Genomic DNA, 13361 nt, shown 5'->3' with positions numbered 1-13361 from the left:
CCTTCTCTACCGCCCGTCATTGACGATCTGAAAACATCACGCAAATCCAGTGATTGCTATTCAACATACAGATGTTATGCCACATGGACGAGGTTTCGGGAAAGCCTTTTGGTTTGTAGTTTAACGCCACTCTCAGCAATATTCCAGCTACATGGCGGCGGTCAGTAAATAATCGAGTCTGGACCAGATTGTCCAGTGATCAACAGCATAAGCATCGATCTGCGTAGCTGGGATGCAATGACATGTGTCAACCAAGTCAACGAGTCTGACATCCGATCCCGTTAGTCGACTCTTACGACAAGCATGGGTTGCTGAGGATCAATTCTAATCCGAGTCTTCACGGGTGTCAGGAAAAACTAATACTGAGAGTACATTCAGAGTTCATATCGTAAATATATTAATTTTAACTTTGCGACATACGTTAGAAAAAAACAGGCCAACCTATCTGTTGGTCTCTTCCTTGATGAGGTTTTAGTGAAAGTAACGTTCACATTGCGTAGCCTCATCTCCATGTACAGAGTGAAGTCTTGAAGGTGACTGCTCAATCCTGTAGCCTCATCTCCATGTACAGAGTGGTGTCTTGAAGGTGACTGCTCAATCCTGTAGTCTCATCTCCATGTACAGAGTGGTGTCTTGAAGGTGACTGCTCAATCCTGTCATCTCCATGTCTCCATGACTGCTCAATCCTGTAGTCTCATCTCCATGTACAGAGTGGTGTCTTGAAGGTGACTGCTCAATCCTGTAGTCTCATCTCCATGTACAGAGTGGTGTCTTGAAGGTGACTGCTCAATCCTGTAGCCTCATCTCCATGTACAGAGTGGTGTCTTGAAGGTGACTGCTCAATCCTGAAGTAGAAGCTTACCATAACTCGCACGCTATTGTGACTATTCAGGGTAACCGGATCCACACGTGGGGACATTTTTATGTTTCCAAACCTAAATGAGGTGTGAAGTACTTAGTATAGTAGCATTATCAGAGTGATGGACAACAGCCATTAAGACGAAAGCTTGGTAAAGTAAACGAGATTTTTACGATTTTTGTTGTCATTAAGAAGTTTGTTTCGAGTACTATAAGTCCTTCACGGTCACGTTTTCCCATTTCCAATCATGGTACCGGAATCCAAACAGAAGGACACGTCGGTTTTCTTGTATCGATCATTCCAGTATGCAGAGAAGCAAGCGCTGGTACAATAACAGGACATACGTAATACCACGCATACTCTGTTATTACGATTGTTTTCAAAAACATTTCGAACTATTTTATTTTCTTAAGTAGATTGTATTTTGAGTGATTGAAGAACGTTTGTTTAAATGTATTTCTTTCCTTTTTCTGCTCACATTATTTTCAGACTCACGGCCACCCACCCATGTTTACTACTCGCATTTAACCATCTGTAATTCAAACAGAATAAAGCACCGGGTTTCTTGGTGGTCTCCTATCAAAGCCGACACTGATTTAGCTCCTGGCTTTAAGAAGGTTTCGAATCAATTAGCCCTGTCACAACCTCACTCAGCAACATCGATAAACGATTCTTGAACTTGCATCATGACGTAGTTTGGTCGTCATGAATTAAAACGATAGCGATATGAGGTTAACTTCATGTGGGTGCCATTTGGAATAGAACATTAAGTTGGTTGGTTAGTTGGTCTCTTCGTTGTTCAACGCTGCATTCAGCGATATTCCAGCGATATGACGCCGGTCTGTAAATAATCGAGTCTGGACAACATAATCCAGTGATTGATAGCATGAGCATCGCACTAAGCAACTAGGATACGATGACACGTGTCAACCAAGTCAGCGAGACTGACCATCCGATCCCGTTGGTCGCCTCTTACGACAAGCATGGGTTACCGAGGACCAATTCTAATCCGGATCTTTACGGGCAGGATCATCAAAGAACGAATCATGCATGTAAATGTAGCTCACACCTTAGGAATGCCATTACGCCCAAACGGCACTCTTCGTTATGCTCCACATGGGCATAGTATGTAAACCAAGTAAACCACTTAATGGCACTATTAAAGGTACATTTGAACATTCGTGAGTGTATTTTTGGATGTATACATGAACAAATCGTGTGAACCTTTCATAGCTGAACATTCGTAATTTACAATTCTTCTGACGGGAAAAGGATAAAACATTAACCATACGATATTACGAGCAATCGGTGTTATGAAATTGAAGGAATTCGATACAAATGGAAGTATAAATGTCGTTGAAGCGTCATTGGTGCCGTATTCATGTGTCGAGTTACGGTATAACTTTGATACTCCTGGGCGTTATTGAGTGTGTGAGTTTAGTTTTACGCCGCACTCAGCAATATTCCAGCTGTATGGCGGCGGTCTATAAATAATCGAGTCTGGACCAGACAATCCAGTGATCAACAGCATGAGCATCGTTCTACGCAATTGGGAAACGTTGACATGGTTCAAACAGTCAGCGAGCCTGACCACCTGATCCCCTGGTCTTAACAAATGCTTGTACATTTGTGTAAATGAACGCTGATTTACACATATAGATTTATCTTAATCCATTACTCAAATTATGAATCTCCAGATATCCATGACCCAAGCAGAATCTTTATAGAGGTCCACTCATATACCTATAATATTGGGCGGTAAACAACAAGACAACAACGCAATGAAAAGGTAACCAAACCTCGTCTTTCAAAGTATTTCCAGTCAACCTGTTTCATTCTGCAATCCCAATCTGTAAGACTAACAACAATATGGCATGTCAGCTCAGGGTAACATTGTTCAACAGCGAGACCTCCGACATTGCAATTAGGTAATTGCATGTACTTTTCATCAGGGTTACTCAAAGGTAGCGTTGTCATACTTAACAAAAGGGTTTCTAAAAGCTATCCCGCCCTTTGCAAAATCTGTCAGTGTATTTATTCTTGTGTAGACTCCCATTCTTCTTGGATACTTCCCCAGTCAGTGGCATTCAACTGGGAACATGTTTAGAACCCAATTAGTCAGCGCATCATCGTGTGCTCTTCACATAGATCACATATGTCGACCGGAGTCTGTTTCCCTGAGAGTTCAATATACCTGATGAATTATTTACAGTTAGTGTCTGTCTGGAAACGTGGGCTGTAGCACCACCGTCGTTTACTTGTATCAGCCAATGTGTTTTAAACCAAGAACGATTACACATAATGACTGGCGTAATTTATGGAAAAAACTACTATTTGAAACGGGTAACGACTGAAGCCTACAGCTTGTGACGCTCGTAACAACGTAATTGGAATACTTTAGTCTTTTATTATACGGGCGTTATTGTGATACCTTAATTTTTCCTTAAGGATATCGTGTCTTAGACATTGATTTGGAAAAATGGGTACACTTAGTTCAGCAAACTAGGAATAGTAACACTTTGTTTCCATGTTGCAGACAGACCTTTTGTCTGCTTACTTTAAATGTATGGTTGGAAATTCCCGTCAGTCGAACCCTGGAACGTGTGCTCCAGGAAGGATCCTCTTATAATGCAAACAAATTACGGCGTAATAAATTGTTTTTTCTCCTATTTTCTTGTATACAGTTTGTTCAGAATGTGATAATTTACATTTGTTAGGAGGTAACAAGTGACTGAAAAATACAATACCTGTGTGTAACAAAGACATTGCTCGGCTCATGTGTTATTTTCACAACTCTCTTTCATGCGTGAGTGGTTCAAGAACGTACAGCGCATAGGTTACAAAACAGGTTAAAACAAGAAAAGCCTTTAAAAAGGCTACGTTGGTAAGTTAAGAAATTTAGTGAGAAGGACGTGAGATGATTTGTGGGTGAAGCTGATTTCAAGAGCATCACGGTGACCATACCTCCGTCTATTAGAGACTTGCTTCTATTACAGATCGGTACTCGCATCGCATATACGGTACTCTCATCTCCAGTATATTTCATATCAAACGTCTTTGTCATGTCAAGCCATGTCTGGAAACGAAGTACTAGTGACGGACGGAGGAAACTTGGTCCTATATAGTGCCACTGCCGGGCCAGCGCGTCTATAAGCGCGCGTGGGTTTGCACAGTGATTACTTAGACACGTGGTACTGTTACTGAACATGCTTCTCGAACAAATTCTAGGAAACCAGTTGGCCCTTCGCTAAATTCCAGGAAAAAATAATAGGTACTACCAAATTGAAATGGATTTTCCGATTCTGCAATTTGAAATTATGCACTGAACTAGTACAAGTGTGCTCTATTACGTATAAAATTGTTTTGAATTGAACGTGTATCAGTTTATTAACGTTTTTGATCAGTAAAACACAGAATGTGTCTAAATTAGAGATTCATAGAAAACTCGATTTCCGCACTAACTATGAAGTAAATCGGGAAAATTGGTTTGGATTACCCACATGGTCACGTTGCTTCTAATTTGATACAGCTATGTTCATTGGTCAGTTGGAATTGCCAAAATACAAAGAGACTAATTACCATTGTCTGAAGTATAGAGAGGACGTTCACCCGAGAGACACATTCAGCTTGATTACAAGGTTGGAGGCGTTTGCACCTCCAACCAGTGAACACTATTAGTCGAGGGGAGAAGGTGTTTTTTGGTGACAGACTTTCTAAAGCTTTGTTTTTGTTCAACACTAAAGCACATGTAGCACACTAAAGCACATGTAGCACTCGCTCTTTGGGCAAGTGTTTGAAAAGTGGCTATGTTAGCCCAGCTGTAACTGGGTACCCCATAGGATGCTATGGTTAAAATCAGTGTGTCTTGAAGGTACTTTAAGGGTGTGTGTATTGACCAATGTGTCAATTTGGCACATAATTATGTTTTATAAGTATGGCATGTTTCTTGAAAATCTGTTTCACCTTATGCTCATGTTTGCGATTCGTCCAGGCCAGGCCAGGCTATACATAATGAGCATCAGTAATACAACAAGAAAAACATATAAACATAAACTCTTATGAAGTTTTACATTGCTTTGAGAAGTGAAATTATTATAAACCTTAGTACGCAGTACTTTTTCTGTTTTTGGTGTATATCGTTATTCTAGCTATGAAATATAGACGTATGTTTTTCATACGTGATACAGACACTTACAGTTCAACCAGAATTATTGAGAATTTAAAGATTGTAAATTTGTTTATTTTTTTCACTAATTACTCACGTATGAATATTAGCAGAACATAACTCCAGATTCAAAGACAGGTGAACAGTTAGTATTTTGTCAAGTCACCATGGGCAGCAATCCAGGCTTCAATGCGGCAGGGCATACTACTGATCAAAGAAGTTAGAAAGTCGTGGTCCATGCTGTCCCAATATCGGACCACCTCTTCTTTTATTTCAGCAATATTTGTCAGATTTTTCATATATTGACACTTTCCTTCATAAGTCCCCAAACATTTTCTATTGGGTTTAGGTCAGGGCTATAGCTTGGCCAATCTAATAATGTCATATTTTGGGTCCGAAACCAGGCCTGTGAATGCTTTGAACGATGTTTTGGGTCGTTGTCCTGCTGGAAAATCCAAACATATCCATAGAACACGTGAGCAGATGGAAGTAAATGTCCCTTGAGAATATCTGTGTACCGCTCACTGTCCATATTCCCTTCAAATACACAGAGGGGCGTTGCCCCTAACACAGATATGCCACCCCACACGTTAAATTTCGGACTGTACATTGGGCGCTGATACAAAGGCTTTTCAGTTTGTTTGGTCCAGAATTTCAGTGTATTAGGAAACAGCCACATAGAACTTTCATCTGAGAAAATCACATTGTCCCAGTTAAAATTTCTATGCTGTAAGCACCAGTTCAACATTCGCTCCTTTTGTTCAGGTTTCATGATCGGTGATGGAATTCCTCGACTTTTCTGCCAACCCATTGCATGCAGCTCAGTTCTAATTATCTCCTTACAGACAGCCACAGTTCCTCTATCAATCATATCCAGCCTTAAGTTTTCTAAACTCCTTCGTTTGGTTTTTAGAAACAAGAATACCAAGCCGCTTCCTGTCACCGACAGTCAATTTTCTGGGCCTACCTGCGGCTCCCTGGTGCTCAATGCCATATCCATTTGCAATATTTTTCAAAACACGATAAACAGTGGACAAAGGGATGCCTGTTCTACTTGAAATCACTTTAGCTGATCTGATGTCCTTGTTATAATACTCTAAAATCAACCTCCCCTTCTCTAAATCATCTATACAGAGAATCACTGAAAATGTCGTCTGCTAGCAAGTAAACAAAGGGGATAACTCTTGACAAACTAATGAAAAAGGATTAACGGAGTTGTCTCTCTTGAATGAAACCAAGAACTTGATAGCTGGTCAAGGTTGTTTATTCTAGAAATCCAATTAAACATATTCCTAAAATTCTCATTAATTTCTGGTCATACTATATTACTTCAGTCAAAGAAGGTTTAGTCGTTTCTGTTACAATTGTTAGTGTACATGTTTTAGATATGTTAAACTTTCGAAGACATTTTTAAAAACAAATACCAGATGTATTACGTAACTCTGTAAACTGTAAACAACATGTTTACTTAATCCAAATTTAGACGCTTCAAGGACGAATATAAGACTCTGAGTTACATTCGAATCAAAATATCTCGCTTCTATTTCAACGTGAAGTACAACGTAAAGAGCGAATGTACTTCATGAGGCATGTGAAACTGAGAAGGAATATATTCAGAAACTTTATAAACTTGACACCTTATCAAGTATATTGACTGAACCAACTGAACAATACCGAGACGGTAGGTTCATATTCCCATATGCCGAGGATTGTGTTTTCCAGTGCGCGGAACTTTCTCCTATTCTCCATATTCAAGGTGCAGAGAAAAACTCTTTGAAACAAACTAAGCAAAGTTTCTCGTATCCCTTCCCCAGACAACTCTCTTTAAGCAAAGTCGATGTTTTAGATAACTACTAAAACCTTTTTATGGGCTTTTGTAGAGGGTTTACAATGTAGGGGATCATCGGTAGGTGATTGTCCGCCCTCTAACACTCCATGGCCCTATTAATAGAGGAGCAGTGTTTATGTGTAGATTTTATCGCGTGATGTCGAAAGCAGATAATACTGGCATTGCTTGGGGATTGACTCAAATTGAATAAACAGACAGATGAGACTGCTTATCAGAGATTCCAGATTCTTTGCCATGATGATCAGCCACCTATTCATCCAGCATTCATGCAAGTGTACTTCTGAGAAATTACCCTGATGATTTTGGAAAATTCCACAAGCCTGTCTAAATTTACCGTTATGGTGAAGCCAGACGATGTTTTTTTCAGTTCACTCTGGCTACGGTTGCACCTGCTGATGTCTGTACGACGAAATACTGTATCGATGGCATATGATAAATGAAAACTGTTTGTGTTCCTGGTCGTTCAGTGAGAATGTATGCTGTAACATGTACATATTGTTTTGAATTGTATTGGAACATTGCCTTGAAACCTAGATGAGAACTTTGGAATGGTTCCAACACAATCCTTAGGGCGATAACGTTATTGGGACGATACATACAACCTCAAACAAGTATCTATCTATTCACTAGTCAAGGTTTCCAGCTGTCATGTCATATCATCAATGGATACCATTGCACACATTTGTTATTTTTTCGTTTCCAGTTGCTGTATCATGTCATCTGTTTATAACACTTGACGAGTATCAAACACGTGTTAGCATATGTCAGGAGCGTTTCTTTTCAGCGACTGTGTTAATTTCCATACAATCGTTATCCCGTGTTAAAACGTGTGTGGGCATGCTTGTTCTGAAATGTTTTATATGGTTAATGCTTGTTTCTTACGTTCCACATTTCACGTAAAATCATAATGAATGATCTGTTTTATTCTTACGTGATTGGTACAGTTGCCACAAATAAAATACTACATTCACATTGAGACGTACGTTAGCTGATATCTTTGTTATTGGCAATTTGCTCTGTGTATGATGCATGATGAGATGTTGACGCTTGTGTTCAAGACACTGAGCTTAGAACTGAATATCATGAACAAACTACAGCGATAGGGACGGTTTTGCATGCAAAACACAGCGCTTTTAAAAAAAACCTGATATGAATGATATGGTAAAATTGCTGCTTGAAGATAATAGTGTTCTTTCCCACCAAGTATATCTGAGCATTTATGAAAGAAATATTTTCGTAGTAGCGTAGTAATTACGTAATTTAAAAGGCGAGTTACCTATTCTATAAATCACAAAACCTTTCGCCAACAGTGAAATATGGTCGGCAGCGTTTCACGTCAGTTTCAGTCATCAGGATAAGATAAAAATCTGGATCCTTACATCATCTGTTTTCTCTCGTTACAGTTCCTGGAGAAGAGGCGGGTCGCCAAACTCAAGCTTGAAAATGAACGGGAATTTGGGGAAAAGCTCTATCAGAGACACACCTGTTAGCCTCAACAGCAACCCGACCTACAACACTCCTCAAGTGGGGTCTACCAGAGGGCTTATTTTCACCAGTCGATGCAGTCGCTGTGGTCGGTGTAGCAACAGCAGCAACAACAACCATCGCCTCCGCTACAATGGCCACTGCAACAATGGTGTATGCAGGCATAAACGCGACAGTGGAAAGAACCGAAGATTCACGACTGGTGATCTCCGGTATTGCTGTTTTTCCAACACGTACTAGTGGAGTGAGACTGTTCTCACTCAAACGGCCTATTAATACTACGCACATATGTTGATAATATTATAAGAACAAGACTTATATCAACATTAATAGTGACCATTGTTTTGTGAACCTGCGATATTTTGTCATAGTATTCAACATTCAGATGTTCCCGAATTCGAAAGGAACGTCCATACCCGTGACGTGATGAGGCTGGCCCACGTAACACATGGCGTAACACATGACTATGCGCACTTAAGTGAAAGGACTTCTCGCGATTGTAAAATAATCTCTTGAATCCTCGGTGTACAGTTCTGTCATCTGTGGCCAATGAACAGTATTTGCTCAAGTGTAAAATATATTGTTGAAGAATGATGACAATAACCTGGTACTTTCTAATTCGAGGACTGTGTTTCCAGTGCCACATGTACAGACAAGATATTGTGTCAGCATCAGATGCCATTCTTCCCGATCCTTCCCTCAGACTATTTCATGAAACATGGTTGGTACCGGGATTTAATTGTAACATCTTGAAAGATGTAATGAGTTTGCATGCCTGATATGTACTCCACAACGGTCATGACATATCAGCGGCTGTTGTTTAACCCAAAACGTGTTTCCGTTTATGTTGTCAAAAGCCAACCATAATTTTGTTACTGTTCAGCTCAACTGTTTTAAGCCCATGGAGAGTTTACAGTATCCTGGCGTCCAGCGTACCGATCGCCGTCCTGCCAAACACAGGTGTGCTTTGCGCATGACAGTAACAAGAAATATTGATGAGTTTAAATATGTGTGGTTACTTGAGTCTCTAAAGCATGACCTTATGGTTTGGTTACCCGGTTGTTTTGGTCATTAAAGCATTGCATAAGGTCATAGGTGTCTTGACCAGAATAAGACCTTTGTGATATTTGCTTGAACAATGATAACCGGGGTTATTAGTCAAAGAGGAGTCGCACATCACTTACGTGGCTTAACCTTAAACTGGAGTAAGTCTGATTTCTTAATAGCTTCCAGGGCGGAATTACATCAGAATCAAGTAGTACAAAGGTCATAAGTGCGGGTATCTGGACAATATATATACGTGAGTCAGATGCCTGGAAATAGCTGAGCAGATATCCGAAGCAATGGATTTCTCATGATTGTCCACATATATTAAATATTGATGTCCAGAAGAAAATATATGATCCTATTTATATGTTCTTTCACAACAGCATCATTACATTCCTAGATGTACATTTATCATTTCTGTCTATTTGTTCAAGCTGGTTTCTTTATTGATTTTTAGATACGTTTTTAAGAAATACTTTGTTTTAATTCATTGTTGACGTTTTTGTAGATGGTGTTTCGGGTTAGCTTGTTCGAACTAAGGACACTGTTTTCTCTATGTTTTGGACACATAACACCAAATATTGAATATAATAACATTGTCTCAAAGTGTTCACATATCCTGATTTGTTAGTAAATCCTACGTTTCATTAAAACGCCACCCATTTGACCTTAGAGACAAAGATAAGATGAAGCTATATTCTCCAGTTTATTAACGTTTTCTTTACTTCACGTTTACAAATGCCTTATGTCTGTAGAATTTCGTTAATCCATGTCTTACTGTCATTTCCTCATTTACCATAATTGTTATGTTACAAAATCATTTTGTCTGATACTAATACCAATTCTTGCGTTTCACGAAGACTTGAAAGGTAACGTGAATTTCATTTAGCTATGACTGCATTAATTGCCTGTGCTGAATAGTGGCATGAACAACGATATGCCAATGAGGCATATATGATGAATACATCCCTCTTGCTGTTAACGGGACAAATACGACCACTGCGTCTGACATGGACTAGCTGTATATATATTTTGAATACACGATAGACCATGATAGGGGCACGAGTCATCCCAAATAAGCCGACTTCCACAATGTCGGCATGGCTCTTTCTTATTGTATATCGCTTATGCATACTACAGCAATCTAGTTAAATCTGTGATATGTATGCACGTTATGAGCTGAGGCAATATGGACGTAGATACGGTCGATAACTGTTTAACGATATACCGCCCTTTATAACCTGTAAGTTAATTTCTACGCCACCAGAAAAATGTTTAGATTATAACATTGCCGATAAATAGCCAAAATGCAATCAAATAAATAGATTAAAAGTTTTAATTATGATGTTTAATTGAAGCATTTTAGTTAGAACTTTAATAGTGCTTAGTCAGCACTCATAGAATATTTCTACACGTTTCTATTTTCAATATTTCGAATTGATTTAAACTTATCTTTTAATTTATCAATGTATTTGCACTTTGGGCAGGAATATACATTATAAAAATGGTCGGGGACATATGGATGCAGTGTCAAGTCTTACCTCAATCTTCACAGAAACAATACATTTTGACTAGATTATTTTTTACAAACTGTGCATGAATGACGGATGGTTAAATACACATAATCAAATTTCACAACAATCTTCCAGTTTAAACAAAAACACAACCATCGGCATACATTCCTTTATTAAGCACATATTAAAGTGTATTTCAGACACCTCAGGTAAGATTATTACCAAAGTCGGTCCCTCAAATATTTGGCTCGTCACTATACAGCTCAAATATTACCGATATGACGTAAAACTTTAACTCACTCCCACACTCACTCAAAGTTTACTGCCAAACATGTAGGATGTGTCATGCAAATACAAGCGTCAAACATGTATCAACTACATTTAACATTAAATACTCGACAGTTCAGAAGGACACGTAGGATGTACATATGTATGTTTATTTCATTAACTGTTACACTGGTTCGTACCTTTGCTGAGGATATGTGTAATGAGTGGACTGTAAACGTCATACATGCATAGGGAAGCTTTCGATTTTGCATCTTGGTGTTACTAAAATAGGACTATGTATCAATTTGTCCGCGAAAAAACAATTGCTGGAGCGTGTGTGCTTAAAATACGTTATAATGTCATGAAGGAGCACATTGCTCAGGAGTGTTTAGCGCTAATAATATTTAACATTATATTCAACAGCAACAGTACAGAACTTATTGATGTAACTATGAACACCATTTGATTTGATTTCTAAACTGGTGCGCAAAAGGAAAGAATAAACCCATATTGAATGGTGACGAAAATGAAACACACGGGAAACGTGATAGGGATGTATTTAATACAGGTATCAGAGCTGTATTGTGGACAGTGTTTCGGCCTAGTAATCATCTGATAGTTTGGTCAGATCCAAGTGTATACTTTTAAATGGATGCTTTCTTTTTCTTATTTTATACTTTCTCAGCGCTTCACCAGAGGCAAAAGTGATGCTCCCAGCATCATATACAATATCCAGGAAACAACCGTTTTAGTTTTAAAATTATCTTATTGAACGTTTAATTTGGAGACTTTCAAAACGAACATAGAGAAGCTGCAGATAATCCTAAAATAGGAGCTTGAAATTATATTACTAGAAAATTGACAAATTTTATGGACAACAACTTTTTATTACGAGTACCGTAATAACCGTATTACTTTATCCTTGTACCGTTGTCGAGCAGGAATGTAATATACAGTGGTTGTTATCCATAAAGTTTGTCAATTTTGTACTTCCCAGCTTCTAAAATGCCACTCAAAGAAGTTAAATTACTAGAACCGATGCAGATGTAATAACAGATGTGAGGCTCTGTATTTTCACTCTTTTAAATCAATTGGCGGTATGTCTTGAAGCCCTTTGTCAGTTCGGATACAATGGTTTACCTTGTAAATGAAAGCTGTTAACAACTGTTGTCAGTGTACTTGTAGGTGTTGTTGATTTTGTCCTAGCTCTACGCGTCTTTCCATATATGACCCAGCTGAGTACTCAAAGTGGCGACACTGCCTGCCTACAGGTGAACTGCTTGAGTACGTTATTTGTTCATTATGAATAAACTATCGATTGTTCAAGTGTTTTTTCTCTGTTTTTTCTGGGGTTAATTGGACTTCCGTTGTTTCCAACATCATTCAAGACCTACTCAGTGGACATAAAAAGATAGTTCAGATTTAATCGCTCCATGTAATTATCGACATACCACCCACATTTCTTTTTCTGTGCCTATATTTGCTGAATACTGATTCGTCTAGTGTAAAAGCCATTCTCCATCATCCGTAAAAAGCAAGACAGAGGTTAAATGGATCGTTGAAAATCAGTGACGACACCACATACTCGTGAAAAGGGTAAACGTGTCTTTGGCCATTGATAACACACGCCAGGAATACAATTTGCATCATTCGGAAATGACTGATTGTTGCCTGACGCCGCACGGTCACGTTGACACGATCTTCAACATGTCAAGTAAACATTGCACGTCATGCAATTCCTTAGTGAGTACCATCTGCCTGGGAGCAGTAAAACAGCCAGATCGGCAACACACACTCTTGGTCTAAAACCAGATTAGAACTTGCCTTTAACAAACTAATTTTAGAAATTACTTTGCCGTTCCTTCGAGTGTGATAAGAGAGGATTGCATTTTGAGGCGAGTTTCAAGAGCGTTTCCATTCAGTATCGAAACTGTCATTGATTCTTTCCTCCGAAGGATTTTACTATGCTGATTACTTCTTTCATTAAAAGAAGTTGGTAAAACACGACTATCGGAATAGGATCCACGTGTCATTAACGCCGGAGTTACATGTATTAGCAGAGATTTCTTATGGGACTGGGTTTACCAATCCCCACATGAGACCTGTTGTTTTTTTCCTTGTTTGTTTAGATATTGATTAATCTGACAAACAGAAATGACATAATAGTCGAATGAA

General features: G+C 38.9%; 1 protein-coding gene across 2 annotated transcripts in view; it reads left to right on the top strand.

Annotated features, from left to right (window-relative positions):
* The window catches only part of LOC124255481 (gonadotropin-releasing hormone receptor-like), a 90232-nt gene extending 77723 nt beyond the window's left edge, over nucleotides 1-12509 (top strand). For both annotated transcript variants that reach the window (XM_046689405.1, XM_046689404.1), the window contains one exon: nucleotides 8277-12509. In XM_046689405.1, coding sequence (XP_046545361.1) covers nucleotides 8277-8598 — 322 coding nt within the window. In that variant the 3' untranslated portion in view covers nucleotides 8599-12509. The remainder of the gene's footprint in view (nucleotides 1-8276) is intronic.
* The last annotated feature ends 852 nt before the right edge of the window (nucleotides 12510-13361 follow it).

Source organism: Haliotis rubra, unplaced genomic scaffold (assembly GCF_003918875.1).
Source record: "Haliotis rubra isolate DU_JTF1 unplaced genomic scaffold, ASM391887v1 Scf60, whole genome shotgun sequence".
Classification (NCBI taxonomy): domain Eukaryota; kingdom Metazoa; phylum Mollusca; class Gastropoda; order Lepetellida; family Haliotidae; genus Haliotis; species Haliotis rubra.
The sequence above is the reverse complement of the archived record's forward strand: the minus strand, read 5'-3'. Positions and strand labels throughout refer to the sequence as shown.